At 38.9% G+C, this 14,193-nt stretch overlaps 1 protein-coding gene across 1 annotated transcript; it reads left to right on the top strand.

Moving 5' to 3' along the window:
* Positions 1–1,450: 1,450 nt before the first annotated feature.
* On the top strand, positions 1,451–13,961 carry vps4a (vacuolar protein sorting 4 homolog A). Its single transcript, XM_083893837.1, has 11 exons — positions 1,451–1,631; positions 3,344–3,455; positions 3,929–4,073; positions 4,166–4,227; positions 4,998–5,117; positions 5,198–5,354; positions 7,422–7,570; positions 8,424–8,505; positions 8,727–8,946; positions 9,982–10,122; positions 11,620–13,961. Exons 1-11 carry the CDS (start codon positions 1,611–1,613, stop codon positions 11,719–11,721), a joined length of 1,311 nt encoding a protein of 436 aa, XP_083749963.1. The 5' UTR covers positions 1,451–1,610; the 3' UTR covers positions 11,722–13,961.
* The last annotated feature ends 232 nt before the right edge of the window (positions 13,962–14,193 follow it).

Here is a 14,193-nt window from a genome sequence, read left to right on the forward strand (position 1 = left end):
TACTTAGCTTTATTTAGCTCAATTTAGCTCTTTTCAGCTGTACTTAGCTCTATTTAGCTCTATTCAGCTGTATTTAGCTTAATTTAGCCGTATTTAGCTTAATTTAGCTCTATTCAGTTGTATTCAGCTCTATTTAGCTCTATTCAGCTGTACTTAGCTTAATTTAGCCATATTTAGCTGTATTCAGCTGTATTTAGCTTTGTTTTTAATGAGTAACGACTGCTAAAGGAGGAAACTGAAATGAAGTTGTTTTCTTGTCTTTGCAGAAGCAACAGTGAAGTGTTGCGTGGTTTAGTTTCACACTTTGATCGTTTCCTCCTCGTCTTTTTAACGACTGAAATCACAAACTAAATCCTGACAAACGATGCAACCATCGCTGCATTCGTCCGTTTCGAGCGTTTTTCAAAGCGTTTTGTGATTTTTTTCCGCGTCTTAAATGTGAATATTTCCTGGTTTCTTTGCTCCACAAAAACAAAAAAGAAATCACTCCAACTGAATCGTGTTTGGTTTGTGCACAAAAACAAAGACATTTTCCAACATTTTATGGACCAAACAAGCACTCGATTGACGGAGAAATTCATCGACGATGAAAATAATCCGTCAACCGGTGAATGTTCTCCTCACCTCCTCTGTGTGTGTGTGTGTGTGTGTGTAGTTTTTTATTCTTTATCTTATTTTCTTAAACGGTGGCTTCTCCTCTTTTCTCTCTATGCAAAGCAACGCTTCACAAACGGGATTTTATTTTCATTGGAACCAAAGGTAAAAAATGTGCGTCAAACACAATCATCAGAAGTGAAAGGTCACAGGATGGAGGATTTTCAGAATAAAGTGCTGCTGCAACAACTCTGTCATATGCAAACCTTATTTTAGACTTCCTTCCTTCCATGATACAGTATACCATGTATGATAGCGATGTAATAACCTCTAATGTAAATATACAACCAATAAAACTGTTACATATTAAACTATTGTCTGTAGGCTCTGTACGTTCTCTAAAGGTTGTATGAAGGTTGTGAGAACCTTTTGGTTAATAATACATTTATTATTGTTGTTGTTATTATTATTATTGTTATTATAATTGTGTATAATTTATATTATTCTCTTTTATTTTATTGGATTTTCGCTCATTGTAACACCAACACTGGCCACTAGGTAGCAGTAGAAACACTCGTGTTAAACCATTCGTCAAGTTGCGGAGGTTGGCGTCACCAGCGGATGTGCGCGTAATTAGTTAAATGTATGATATCAACATTTAATTAATTAATTGATTAATTTAATTACTAATACATAGTGCATTCTAAGTTGATGCGAACAATAACACGCACGTGTGAAATTGCGTCATTTCTATGACGTATGTGCGACTTTGAGCTGCCTTATTTTGAAAGTTTCGACCGGACGTTAGCTTCCCTGGCAGCGGCTAGCTTGATGTTTTGCTGCCGTTGCCGTGGTTTGTTTTATTTCGGGCTTGTTAGCACCGTTAGCTGCGGCATTGTCATGTCATCGCGACAACAACAACAACAACAACAACAACAACGCGGGGCTGTTTAAGGAGCGACGCGTCTGTCGAGGACAAACATCTGGGGCGGAAATCGCAGGAGAAGTGAGATGAAATGACAACGTCAACACTGCAGGTGCGTTAGCACTAGCCGTAGCAATAGCAATTAGCAATTCGCTCGCGACAACCGGTGGGACGCGCAGCGAGTTTGGGCTAACAGCTGATGCTAATGTCTGTTAGCAAGTCATTTCAGTGCCGCCTGTAAATAGACGCTGCTCTTGGTTTGTTTTGTTTTATTTATTTATTTCATCATAAACCATGTGTCATGTTCTGCTTTAGCAAACGGAACAGTGTGAAATGTGTTAAATAAATCCGTGTGCGGGTCATGACTTTGTGAAATGCTAACTAACAGCAGCAGCAGCAGCAGCAGCAGCAGCAGCAGCAGCAGCAGCAGCCCGTTATCTGGGCTGTGGCTCCTTTACCGTAAAAAGGTCGTTTTTACACCTGAGTTCAGGACAAACTCCGTTTTCAAACCAAGAAATGCAGCTGAACCAGACACGTTTCAAACGTGCATTTTAAAAAAAAACTAATACAGAGAAGTAGTAATACAATGATTTTTATTTATTTAATTATTCGCACATCTCAAAGTGCATAAAAAGTGCCGTCTGTGGTGCAACTCAAAGTGCATTAAAATAAGATGAATTCACTTGTTAAGACAGTTTAGACAGACGTGTGCAAACAACACAAAACAAGCAATGGTTTAAACTGCAGTGTTTCCTAACCCTGGTCCTCAGGGATCACTGTCCTGCCATGTTTTACATGTTACTCTGCTCCAAAAACACCTGATTCAATAAAAGATCAGCTCGTTATCAAGCTCTGCAGAAGACTGATGACCAACTTTAGTCCATTTCTTTTCAAATAATTTAATACTTCAACTTTTGTATTGAAAATATAAAATAAAAAATGTAATTTTTCAACTTTTGTAAAAAGAAAAATCAAATAATTTGTTTCAACTTTCGTTAAAAAAAAAATCTAACTTAGTCAAATGATTCAATGTTTCAACTTTTGTAAAAAAAATTCCAAATAATTTAATGTTTCAACTTTTGTAAAAAAAAACAAAAAACTAATAATCTATTGTTTCAATTTTTGTTTAAAAAAATTCAAATGATTTAATGTTTCAACTTTTGTAAAAAAAAAAAAAATCAACTTATTTGTTTCAACTAGTTTAAAAAAATCAAATAATTTATTGTTCCAACTTTTGTTAAAAAATCAAATAATTTTTGTTTCAACTTTTGTTTAAAAAATTAAATAATTTAATGTTTAAATTTTTGTTTTAAAAAAATCTAATGATTTAATGTTTCAACATTTGTGTAAAAAAAAAAAATCAAATAATTTGTTTCAACTTTTGTTAAAAAAATCTAATGATTTATTGTTTAAATTTTTGTTTAAAAAAATCAAGTAATTTAATGATTTTTCTGTCAAAAATGTAATGTTTCACCTTTCATCAGGTGTGTTGGCACAGGGCAACATGTAAAACATGGCAGGGCAGTGTTCTCTGAGGACCAGGGTTGGTAAACGCTGGATTAAAGAACAGGGAAAAAAGGACCATAGATTATGTTGCATTATGTAAAGAAAAATGTGTGGACATTATATACAGTGAATGGAGGCTGGAGGAATATTGCATGTTGCAGGTAGATGTGTTATATTATATGTGTATATAATATATACATGTGGAGTCTGGCTTTTCCAGTAATCCCGGATAATAAGACGTTATTACACATGTCGCCACCGACAGTTGTTGTTAGCCGTTAGCTCGTGTTGTTAGCCTCGTCTCTGCTCTCTTTGCAGAAAGCGATCGATCTTGTGACCAAAGCCACAGAAGAAGACAAGGCTAAGAACTATGAGGAGGCCCTGCGCCTGTATCAGCACTCTGTGGAATATTTCCTTCACGCCATCAAATGTGAGTTCATCAGCCACTGAGTCGCCTGCACCTTCTGCATTTATGACACTTGTTTATTTCACACAACGTGCATTTAAAATGTGACTGAATAAAAGCCACTTACATAAGGCATACAAATAAACACATTTTAGCCTCACCAAAGCCCATAGAGGAAATCAGTGATTTTAGCTCACGGGGACACAGGAGCTGCTGGTCTGCTGCTGCCTCGTGTGGTCACTTTGTGTCACTGAAATAAGTCTAAACGTGATTTTTCAAAAGCCGAATTTTGCAGAATGAGACATTGCAACTTAGTGATGGAGGCGGCAGTGGATCAACAACTCCTGTGAACTCCTGTGTCTCTGTGATGTTAAAATCACTGGTTTTCTCTATGGGCTTTAGTGTGGGAGAGTGAGTGGTTTACAGACTGAACCTCTTAACTAACCCTGTGTGTGTGTGTGTGTGTGTGTGTGTGTCGCTCACCACTGACCTCTCAGATGAGGCTCACAGCGACAAAGCCAAGGAGAGCATACGAGCCAAATGCAAGCAGTACCTGGACCGAGCAGAGAAGCTGAAGGATTATCTGAAGAATAAAGACAAACAGGGAAAGAAGCCGGTGAAGGAGGCGCAGAGCAATGACAAGTACGCTGACGTCCTCACGCTTTTTCTAAAACCCCAGCACTTTATTTTGTTTGTCCCTACGTCTGATGGTTGTTGTGCCGTTTGTGTCGTAGGAGCGACAGCGACAGTGAGGGGGAAAACCCAGAGAAGAAGAAGCTGCAGGAGCAGCTCATGGGTGAGTGACGATTATATTTAATCAGCCTTTAATCATTCATCACAGTTATGGTATATGCTGATGACACTGTTTTTATATACATATAAGACAAATATTCAAGGATTTCTTCAACTTGAAAAATCCTTGAAAGTTTGTAAAAAAAATAAATCATAATGCATTGAAAGTTTTTTTCTCAAAGGTCCTTGAAATCCTTGAAAGTTTGTAAATTGAAAAAAAAAAAAAAATCCAAACCCTTGAAAGTTTTTTTCTCACAGGTCCTTGAAATCCTTGAACGTTTGTACATTTCAAAACAAAATCAAAGCCCTTGAAAGTTTTTTTATAGGTCCTTGAAACCCTTGAAAGTTTGTACATTTCAAAACAAAATCAAAGCCCTTCAAAGTTTTTTTATAGGTCCTTGAAACCCTTGAAAGTTTGTGAATTCGAAAAATAAATAAAATAGAATCTAGCCCTTGAAAGTTTTTTCTCATAGGTCCTTGAAATCCTTGAAAGTTTGTAAATTAAAAAAAAATCAAATCCCTTGAAAGTTTTTCACATAGGTCCTTGAAATCCTTGAAAGTTTGTAAATAAAAAATAAAAAAATCCCTTGAAAGTTTTTCACATAGGTCCTTGAAATCCTTGACAGTTATAGTATATGCTGATGACACTATTTTATATATTTGTATATAGTACAAAAATCAAATTTTTAGTACAAAAAACAGTCGATAAATCTGTTGATTATTTTCTCGCGTGTGTGTGTGTGTGTGTGTGTGTGTGTGTGTGTGTGTGTGCAGGTGCCATTGTCATGGAGAAGCCTAACGTGAGGTGGAGTGACGTGGCAGGACTTGAAGGAGCCAAGGAGGCTCTGAAAGAAGCTGTGATCCTGCCCATCAAGTTCCCTCACCTGTTCACAGGTGTTGTCATCCTGCTCTTTTCTCATGTTCTCCTTGAAACCCTTGAAAGACTGAGTGTTAATATCTGTGTTTGTTTCCAGGTAAACGGACGCCGTGGAGAGGGATCCTGCTGTTTGGTCCTCCAGGGACGGGGAAGTCTTACCTGGCCAAGGCCGTGGCCACAGAGGCCAACAACTCCACCTTCTTCTCTGTCTCCTCCTCTGACCTCATGTCCAAGTGGCTGGGAGAGAGTGAGAAGTACGTACGTCTCATCATCTTCATCATTATCATCATCTTCATCATCATCATCATCTTCATCATTATCATTATCATTATCATCATCTTCATCATCTTCATCATTATCATTATCATTATCATTATCATTATCATTATCATCATCTTCATCATTATCATCATCATTATCATCATTATCATTATCATCATCATCATCATCATCATTATCATCATCTTCATCATTATCATCATCATTATCATCATCTTCATCATTATCAGCATCATTATCATCATCTTCATCATCATCTTCATCATTATCATCATTATCATTATCATCATCATCATCATTATCATTATCATCATCTTCATCATTATCATCATCATCATCATCGTTATCATCATCTTCATCATTATCATCATCTTCATCATTATCATTATCAGCATCATTATCATCATCTTCATCATTATCAGCATCATCTTCATCATTATCATCATCATTATCATTATCATCATCATTATCATTATCATCATCTTCATCATTATCATCTTCATCATTATCAGCATCATTATCATGATTATCATCATCTTCATCATCTTCTTCATTATCATCAGTATCATCATTATCATCATCATCATCATTATCATCATCTTCATCATTATCATCATTATCTTCATCATTACCATCTTCATCATTATCATCATCTTCATCATTATCATCATCTTCATCATTATCATCATTATCATCAGTATCATTATCTTCACCATTATCTTCATCATTATCATCATTATTTTCGTCATCAGTATCATCATCTTCATCATTATCTTTATCATCATCATCTTCATCATTATCTTTATCATTATCATTATCAGCATCATTATCATCATCTTCATTATCAGCATCATTATCAGCATCATTATCATCTTCATCATTATCATCATTATCATCATCTTCATCATCATCACCATTATCATCATCATCTTCATCATATTCATCTTCTTCATCATTATCTGTCTCGCATGAAATCGTCGAAATGTGAAGTTCGTTGGGAAACATAGTCTATGATATCTACATGTGGTTATCTCACTGTGAGACAGACTTTTCTAATTTTATAAACCACTCACTCTCCCACACCAAAGTCACTCACTCTCCCACACCAAAGTCCATAGAGTAAACCAGTGATTTTAACATCACAGCACACAGGAGTTCACAGGAGTTGTTGATCCACTGCTGCCTCCATCACTGACTTACAATGACTGATTTTAGTGAATTCTGCTTTTAAAATATTTACTTTAGTCTTAGTTTAGTGACACAAAGTGTCCACACGAGGCAGCAGAGGACCAGCAGCTCCTGTGTCCCTGTGAGCTAAAATCACTGGTTTTCTCTATGGGCTTTGGTGTGGGAGAGTGAGTGGTTTACAAACTTGTTATCTGGTCCATCAAGAAAGAGTAAACTATGACTTAAACATGTTTGTGAAGCCAGTGACACCTCCTCTTCCTCTTCCTCCTCCCCCTCCTCCTCTTCCTCCTCTTCTTCCCCCTCCTCCTCTTCCTCCTCTTCCTCCCCCTCCTCCTCTTCCTCCTCCTCCTCCTCCTCCTCCTCCTCCTCCTCCTCCCCCTCTTCCTCCTCCTCCTCCTCCTCCTCCTCCTCCCCCTCCTTCCTCCTCCTCCCCCTCCTTCCTCCTCCTCCTCCTCCTCCTCCTCCTCTTTCTCCTCCTCCTCCTCCTCCTCCTCCCTCTCCTCCTCCTCCTCCTCCCCCTCCTTCCTCCTCCTCCCCCTCCTTCCTCTTCCCCCCCCCTCCTACTCTTCCTCCTCCTCCTCCCATTCCTCCTCCTCCTCCTCCCTCTCCTCCTCCTCTTCCTCCTCCTCCTCCTCCCTCTCCTCCTCCTCTTCCTCCTCCTCCTCCTCTTCTTCCTCTTCCTCCTCCTCCTCCTCCTCCTCTTCCTCCTCCTCCCCCTCTTCCTCCTCCCCCTCCTCTTTCTCCTCTTCCTCCTCCTCCTCCCTCTCCTCCTCCTCCTCCTCCTTCCCCTCCTTCCTCCTCCCCCTCCCCCTCCTCTTTCTCCTCTTCCTCCTCCTCCTCCTGTTGTTTCTCAGGTTGGTGAAGAACCTGTTTGATCTTGCTCGCCAACACAAACCCTCCATCATCTTCATTGACGAGGTTGACTCACTGTGCGGCTCCAGGAACGAGAACGAGAGCGAGGCCGCCCGACGCATCAAGACTGAGTTCCTGGTCCAGATGCAGGGTGAGTCGGACGCACTCCACTGTGACCACTGTGACCACTTCCTGTCAGAACACTTCCTGTCAAGACACTTCCTGTCGGAACACTTCCTGTCGGAACACTTCCTGTCGGAACACTTCCTGTCAGAACACTTCCTGTCAGGTTTGGAGTTTAAAGTAAGAAATATTCTTATTCTTATTCAACGGCATAAACGGGTTTGTGGTATTTTTAACTTTAAACAAAAGCCAGACGGATTCACTCGCACCACTTCCTTTCATCCTGGCTTCTCAAAATAAGAGCCTGCTGACTTTGGCTTTTTCCTACTTCCTGTATAAACTTTTGAGATAAGGTTTAAAAATAATGGAAAAAAAAAAAAGTCTCATAATCGTTATTCTGATTAAAGAAAAGACTGTATGTTGTTTCACAAGTGTCACAAACACAAACAGAGACAGGAAGTAGTCCCACTTTATAAAATAAAAGACACGCCATTAAGTCGTTCCACAAGTGTCTCAAACACAAACAGAGACAGGAAGTAGTCCCACTTTATAAAATAAAAGACGCGTCTTTATGTCCTTCCACAAACCCATAAGCAAAGACAGGAAGTAGTCCCACTTAATAAAATAAAAGACACGTCATTATGTCGTTCCACAAGTGCCACAGAGACAGGAAGTAGTCCCACTTTATAAAATAAAAGACACGTCTTTATGTTGTTTCACTAGTGTCACAAACACCGAAGCAGAGACAGGAAGTAGTCCCACGTTCGCACATGTGCAGAACAGAACGGTTAATGACGCTGCACACGTGGCAACAGAAGACCGGCGGACACCGAGGGTAACAGGAAGTGCTGGTGTTGACTTCCTGCTCTCTTCCTGTGTAGGTGTGGGAAACAACAACGACGGTATTTTGGTTCTGGGAGCCACAAACATCCCGTGGGTGCTGGACGCTGCCATCCGGAGAAGGTCAGAGGTCACTCCCCAAGTTCATTCTGTGGGCTTTTATTTCTTCTTTAGCGGTTAGCGTTGGGGTCAGCAGCTTCATGTTGGGAAACGACTAAAACCAGTGAAAAGCATGAAATGTCAAAGTGTTATTGTGCCGTTCCTGAACGACACAAACTGAAAGACGTTGTTATCCCGTGGCTCCTCCCCCTCTCTCTCCGTGTCCTGATCTTGTCGTGCGGCAGATTCGAGAAGCGTATCTACATCCCGCTGCCAGAGGAGCCGGCCCGCGCTCAGATGTTCCGCCTCCACCTGGGAAACACGCCGCACAGCCTGAGCGACGCCGACCTGCGGCAGCTCGCCCACAAGACGCGCGGATACTCGGGCGCCGACATCAGCATCATCGTCCGCGACGCTCTCATGCAGCCGGTCAGGAAGGTGCAGTCGGCCACACACTTCAAGAAGGTCAGCACACACACACACACACACACACAAACACACACACACGTTCGTTCGTCTGTTGATTAATTAATTAATTAATTAATTAATTAATTATTTAATACATTTATTTATTCATTCAATCATTCTTTCATTCATTTATTAATTAATAAATTTTATTTTTTATTCATTCATTCATTCATTCATTCATTCATTCATTCATTTATTTATTAATTAATTTATTTAAGTTATTATTTATTTATAAGTTATTTATTCATTCTTTTAGTCATTTATTTATTTTTTATTTATTCATTAATTTATTAATTCATTAATTGTTTTCATTTATTTATTTATTAATTCATTTATTTTTTATATATTCATTCAATCATTTATTAATTAATTCATTCATTCATTCATTTATTTATTTAAGTTATTATTTATTCATTCATTTAGTCATTTATATATTTATCATTCATTCATTCAATCATTTATTTATTATTTCATTTATTTATTTATTATTTCATTTATTTATTTTATTATTTATTAATTTGTTAATTTAGTCATTTATTTATTAATTCATTTATTTAATCATTTATTTATTCATTCATTTATTTTATTATTTATTCATTCATTAATTTAGTCATTTATTTATTCATTCTTTTTTTTCTTTTATTCATTCAATCATTTATTTATTTGTTTATTCATTCATGTATTCATTTTTTTATTCATTCATTCATTTTTTTTATTCATTCATTTTTTTATTCATTCATCAATTTTTTTATTCATTCATTTTTTTATTCATTCATTCATTTTTTGTATTCATTCATCCTGTTCTTCCTGTCACTGATGTCTTTTAAAGGCACAGAGTGTAAAACAGTTGTGAGAGTTAGTTTTGTCCATTGTGGGCTACTGTAAAAATGTGCTAATTATCAGTATAAATGTGAATATTTCCATGTTTCTCTGCTCCATAAAAACAAAGAAATCATTCAAACGTCGTCATTGAACATAAAAAGCAGCTTCAGATGGTTCTTCCTTTTTATTTCAAACGTTTTCCTGCCTCAGGTCCGCGGGCCGTCGCGCAGCAACAGCCAACTCACGGTGGACGACCTCTTGACCCCTTGTTCCCCCGGCGACCCCTCAGCCGTAGAGATGACGTGGATGGACGTGCCCAGTGATAAACTGCTGGAGCCCATCGTCTGCATGGTGAGTCAGAGCTGACGTCACAGCGCCCCCTGCTGCTACTGAAGAAACGGTAACGTGACGAAAGACTCGGCGAAGTTTAAGTCTACGACGTCTTTATCTTCACTGTGAGACGGACTTTTGTAAACCACTCACTCTCCCTGCACCAAAGCCCATAGAGAAAACCAGTGATTTTACCTCACAGGGACACAGGAGCTGCTGGTCCTCTGCTGCCTCGTGTGGTCACTTTGTGTCACTGAGTTAAGTCTAAATGAAATATTTTAAAAGCTGAATTCACTAAAATCAGTCATTGTAAGTTAGTGATGGAGGCAGCAGTGGATCAACAACTCCTGTGAACTCCTGTGTTGCTGTGATGGGCTTTGGTGTGGGAGAGTGAGTGGTTTGAGACCGCAGTTCACTGTAGCCAAATCTACGGAAAGAAAAACAAACTATGTAAGTAAATCTGTGTAAATTGGAATTTTTAACACTAATTTTTTTTGCATTGAAATTGGACTTTGAATTTTAAAAACTTTTTGCCATTGATTTTTTTTTCAAATTTGAAATAAATTCAGTGTAAAAAAAAAATTCAACGTCTCAAAAAATTCAATTGCAAAAATGCAGTCGCAAAAACGTCAGTTAATTACAAAGGAGTATTAGGGCCAAAAAAAAAAAAAAAAAAAACAGCCCCAAAAAAAAAAAATATGCAAAAAAAATAAAAATCCGGCAACTGAATTTTTCGAGACCTTGTATTTTTTTTTTTACACTGAATTTATTTCAACGTTGAAAAAAAATCAATGGCAAAAAAAAAAAAACAACGCTTGAAATTTGATGGTTTTTCAAATTCAAAGTCAGGGTTTCTGCGTGGTCTTAAAAAGTCTTAAATCCAATCATTTGAATTTAAGGTCTTAAAATGTCTTAAAATCTCATAAAAGGTCTTAAATACAATTTTGAAAGGTCTTAAAAATGGTGACTTTTATTTAAAACGTGCATAAACTTCAGTCTCACTTTGAAATGTTTCTATTTCTGAGGATGTGATAACGGAACTACAACACGGAACTAAAGTAGTCCACCTGTGCTTCCCGGGGAGACTTTATCCAGCACCACTAGCTAGCGTGCTGTGCGCGCGCCGCGGTGTGTTATAGCTTAGCTTAGCTTAGCAGCGGAGAAAACTTCAGTTTCAACCATTTGTGGCTCAAATTTTCCTTCATGTCTTTTGTACTTTTTTGCCAGTATGTATTTGAAATGAGTATTGAATTGTGTTCATTTTGGTCTTAAAAAAAAAAGGCTTAAAAAGTCTTAAATTTGATCTGCAGAGATCCTGAAAGTCTAATTTCGATGCAAAAAAATTCAGTGTTATTAATTCAAATTCAAACTCAGACGGCACAGATTTACTTCCATCACAAACCGCTTTTAAACAAACTGATGCTGAGTTTATTCCATTTCTGCTCGTGTGTCTTTGCGTCAGACCCCTCCCCCTCCCATTTAAAAGTCACTTCCTGTCACTTCCTGTTTGTCTTGCAGTCGGACATGCTGCGCTCTCTGTCCACCACGCGTCCCACCGTCAACACCGAGGACCTGCTGAAGGTCAAGAAGTTCACAGAGGATTTTGGGATGGAGGGCTGAGAGGTCAAGCTCCGCCCCCTCCCCTCCCCCACGACCCATCCTGAAGGCTCAAACCCCGCCCCCTGCCCCGCCCACTGCTGCACCATCCTGTAGACGTTCATGTTTCCGCTGAGCGCTTGGTTCGCGCCTCATGGATTTGAAATCAAACACAGTGATTTATTTATTTCTTCTCATAAATCAGTCCAGTATTATTATTATTATTATTATTATTATCATTATTATTTTTAATCCTGAGAGGAAGTCGATCAAACAGAAGAATCTCTCCAAACTCTTGACAGTTCCAGCTCTGAAGCTGTTTTTCCGTTGCCATGATGCACTTTGTTTTCCTCCTTTTGTTGTTTTTTTTGCTTTTTGAAAAACGACGTTTAAAGAAGAAAAGACGTTGGTTTCTCCTGCCAGAGGTGTGTGTGTGTGTGTGTGTGTGTGTGTGAGTGTGTGTGTGTGTGTGTGAGTGTGTGTGTGTGTGTGGTTTTATTCATGTAAAAAGTGTTAAATTATTATTTTAATCCAAAAAGAACAAAAACAAAAAAATCTCAAAAGGTGACTCACCGTGTTCCTCTTAAAGGGATAATTCAGAGTTTAAAAATCTACGTCTGTTTAAGTCTACGATGTCTTTAAGAACGTGTTTACGTCTTTGTCTTCACTGTGAAACAGACTTTTCCGTTTGTAAACCACTCACTCTCCCACACCAAAGCCCATAGAGAAAACCAGTGATTTTAAGCTCACAGGGACACAGGAGCTGCTGATCCTCTGCTGCCTCGTGTGGTCACTTTGTGTCACCAAGTTAAGTCTAAATTAAATATTTTAAAAGCCGAATTCACTAAAATCAGTCATTGTAACTCAGTGATGGAGGCAGCAGTGGATCAACAACTCCTGTGAACTCCTGTGTTGCTGTGATGTTAAAATCACTGGTTTACTCTATGGACTTTGGTGTGGGAGAGTAAGTGGTTTACAAACTTCAGTTTCCTGTTGTTAAAGTCTGTCTAACAGTGAAGATAAAGACGTGAAACATGTTCTTAAAATAATATTTACTTAAATTGACGTGAAGTGTATTCTATATTCTGCTCAGCGGCTCGGAACAGCAGGGGCCGCTCACGGTACACTCAGCCGCCTTTACAAATACATTTAAAAAAAACTGTGAACTATCTCTTTAAGAAAAACGTTTTCTCCTTCATGTTCTGGAATCTTAAAAAAAAAAACTTTAATTTATTTAAACTTTATTGTTCACCGACAAACGTACGTTTTGATCACATGACGTTAAAGGAACACGAGACCAGACGGAAAACGCTCGTTTCGCGCTTTCGGAGTTAAAGCTGCCGTCAGTGACGTCGTCTTTCTCGCTAACTTCCTGTCCCGTTTGCCGCTGTTGACCTTCGTGAACTCGATGTTTGTGATTAGTTTGTAGTCGAAACTTGGTGCAACTTCACCGCTAACCTGTTTTTTTCCCACAGTAAATAAATCGTACACAAAGAACCGTCGATACGCGTTGTTTTCAACTGGTATTGCTAACAGTGGCTAACTGGCTAGCCAGCGATACGTTTTCCATTTAATTTTTCCCTGTAAACTCGGAGACGACCTCGGGAAGGGAAAAGGGCCCGCCTCTTAGCTTAGCTTAGATTGGATAAAAGTTTCCCCTACCTTTTTACCGTCAGATGATGAATATTTGAACATTTGCGCGTTAAAATGTCGCAAAACGGCGAGCTACCACTCCTTCAATCCAGAGAAATGCGAATTTCTGCACACGGCGACGGACGGTTTTCGTTTTTGGTCGCGTTTTAACGACTTTGTGCGCTTTTCCGTCGTCACTTGAAACGTCCGAGTGAGGGAGGAAACGTTGGGAGTTTTTATTTTTTTTGCGGTGCGTTCGTTTCCCATGATTCCTCGCTGCTTCCCTTTCCTCCTTTTTGTTGATTGGGAGACACCTAGTGGGCGAACAATGTAATTCTCTAAATAATCACTGACGGCAAGCTTTGACGTCTGCACTCCGTCACCCAGAATGCACTGCGGTGTCCGTCTTTGTTTGTTTCCGACAGTTTCACGAAACACTAATTCTCGTCTGCGTTGAGTCATGTGACGTTTAGCGCGTCGATTCAGTTTACAGTTTTTTGTTGTTGTTGTTTTTCCGTCACAGCTTCTCAACTCTGACGTCAAAAAGTTGTCGGACGTTTGTCGTCCGTTATTAACGATCTCGCGTTAACGTGACTAATTTCACCGAAATGAATAAAAAGTGACATTTCAAACGGAGATTTCAGCCTCTTCTCTTGTGTGAATTTTTTTTTGAACGTGTCTACGAAAGGATTTCTACGAATGTCGCAGCCCGGACGCTGTCGGTCATTTCCGATCTTTACCCTGCGATAAGTAAAATCGAATCGTACGCCGCAGTCAGCGTCGAGATCCTTCGTACAACCCGATGTTTTGGAACTGAACAATGAAAGCAAATTTGCGTGAAATATAAAGTTTCTGACCTTAAAT

This window comes from Microchirus variegatus (assembly GCF_963457635.1).
Source record: "Microchirus variegatus genome assembly, chromosome: 8".
NCBI classification, from domain to species: Eukaryota; Metazoa; Chordata; class Actinopteri; order Pleuronectiformes; family Soleidae; genus Microchirus; species Microchirus variegatus.

Bases quoted from the DNA above. Each gene is read 5' to 3' on its own strand.
- vps4a (XM_083893837.1), top strand. From the start codon at position 1,611: ATGACAACGTCAACACTGCAG. The intron at 3,456-3,928 runs GTGAGTTCATCA...CTGACCTCTCAG, and splicing joins TTTCCTTCACGCCATCAAAT to ATGAGGCTCACAGCGACAAA. The intron at 4,228-4,997 runs GTGAGTGACGAT...GTGTGTGTGCAG, and splicing joins GCTGCAGGAGCAGCTCATGG to GTGCCATTGTCATGGAGAAG.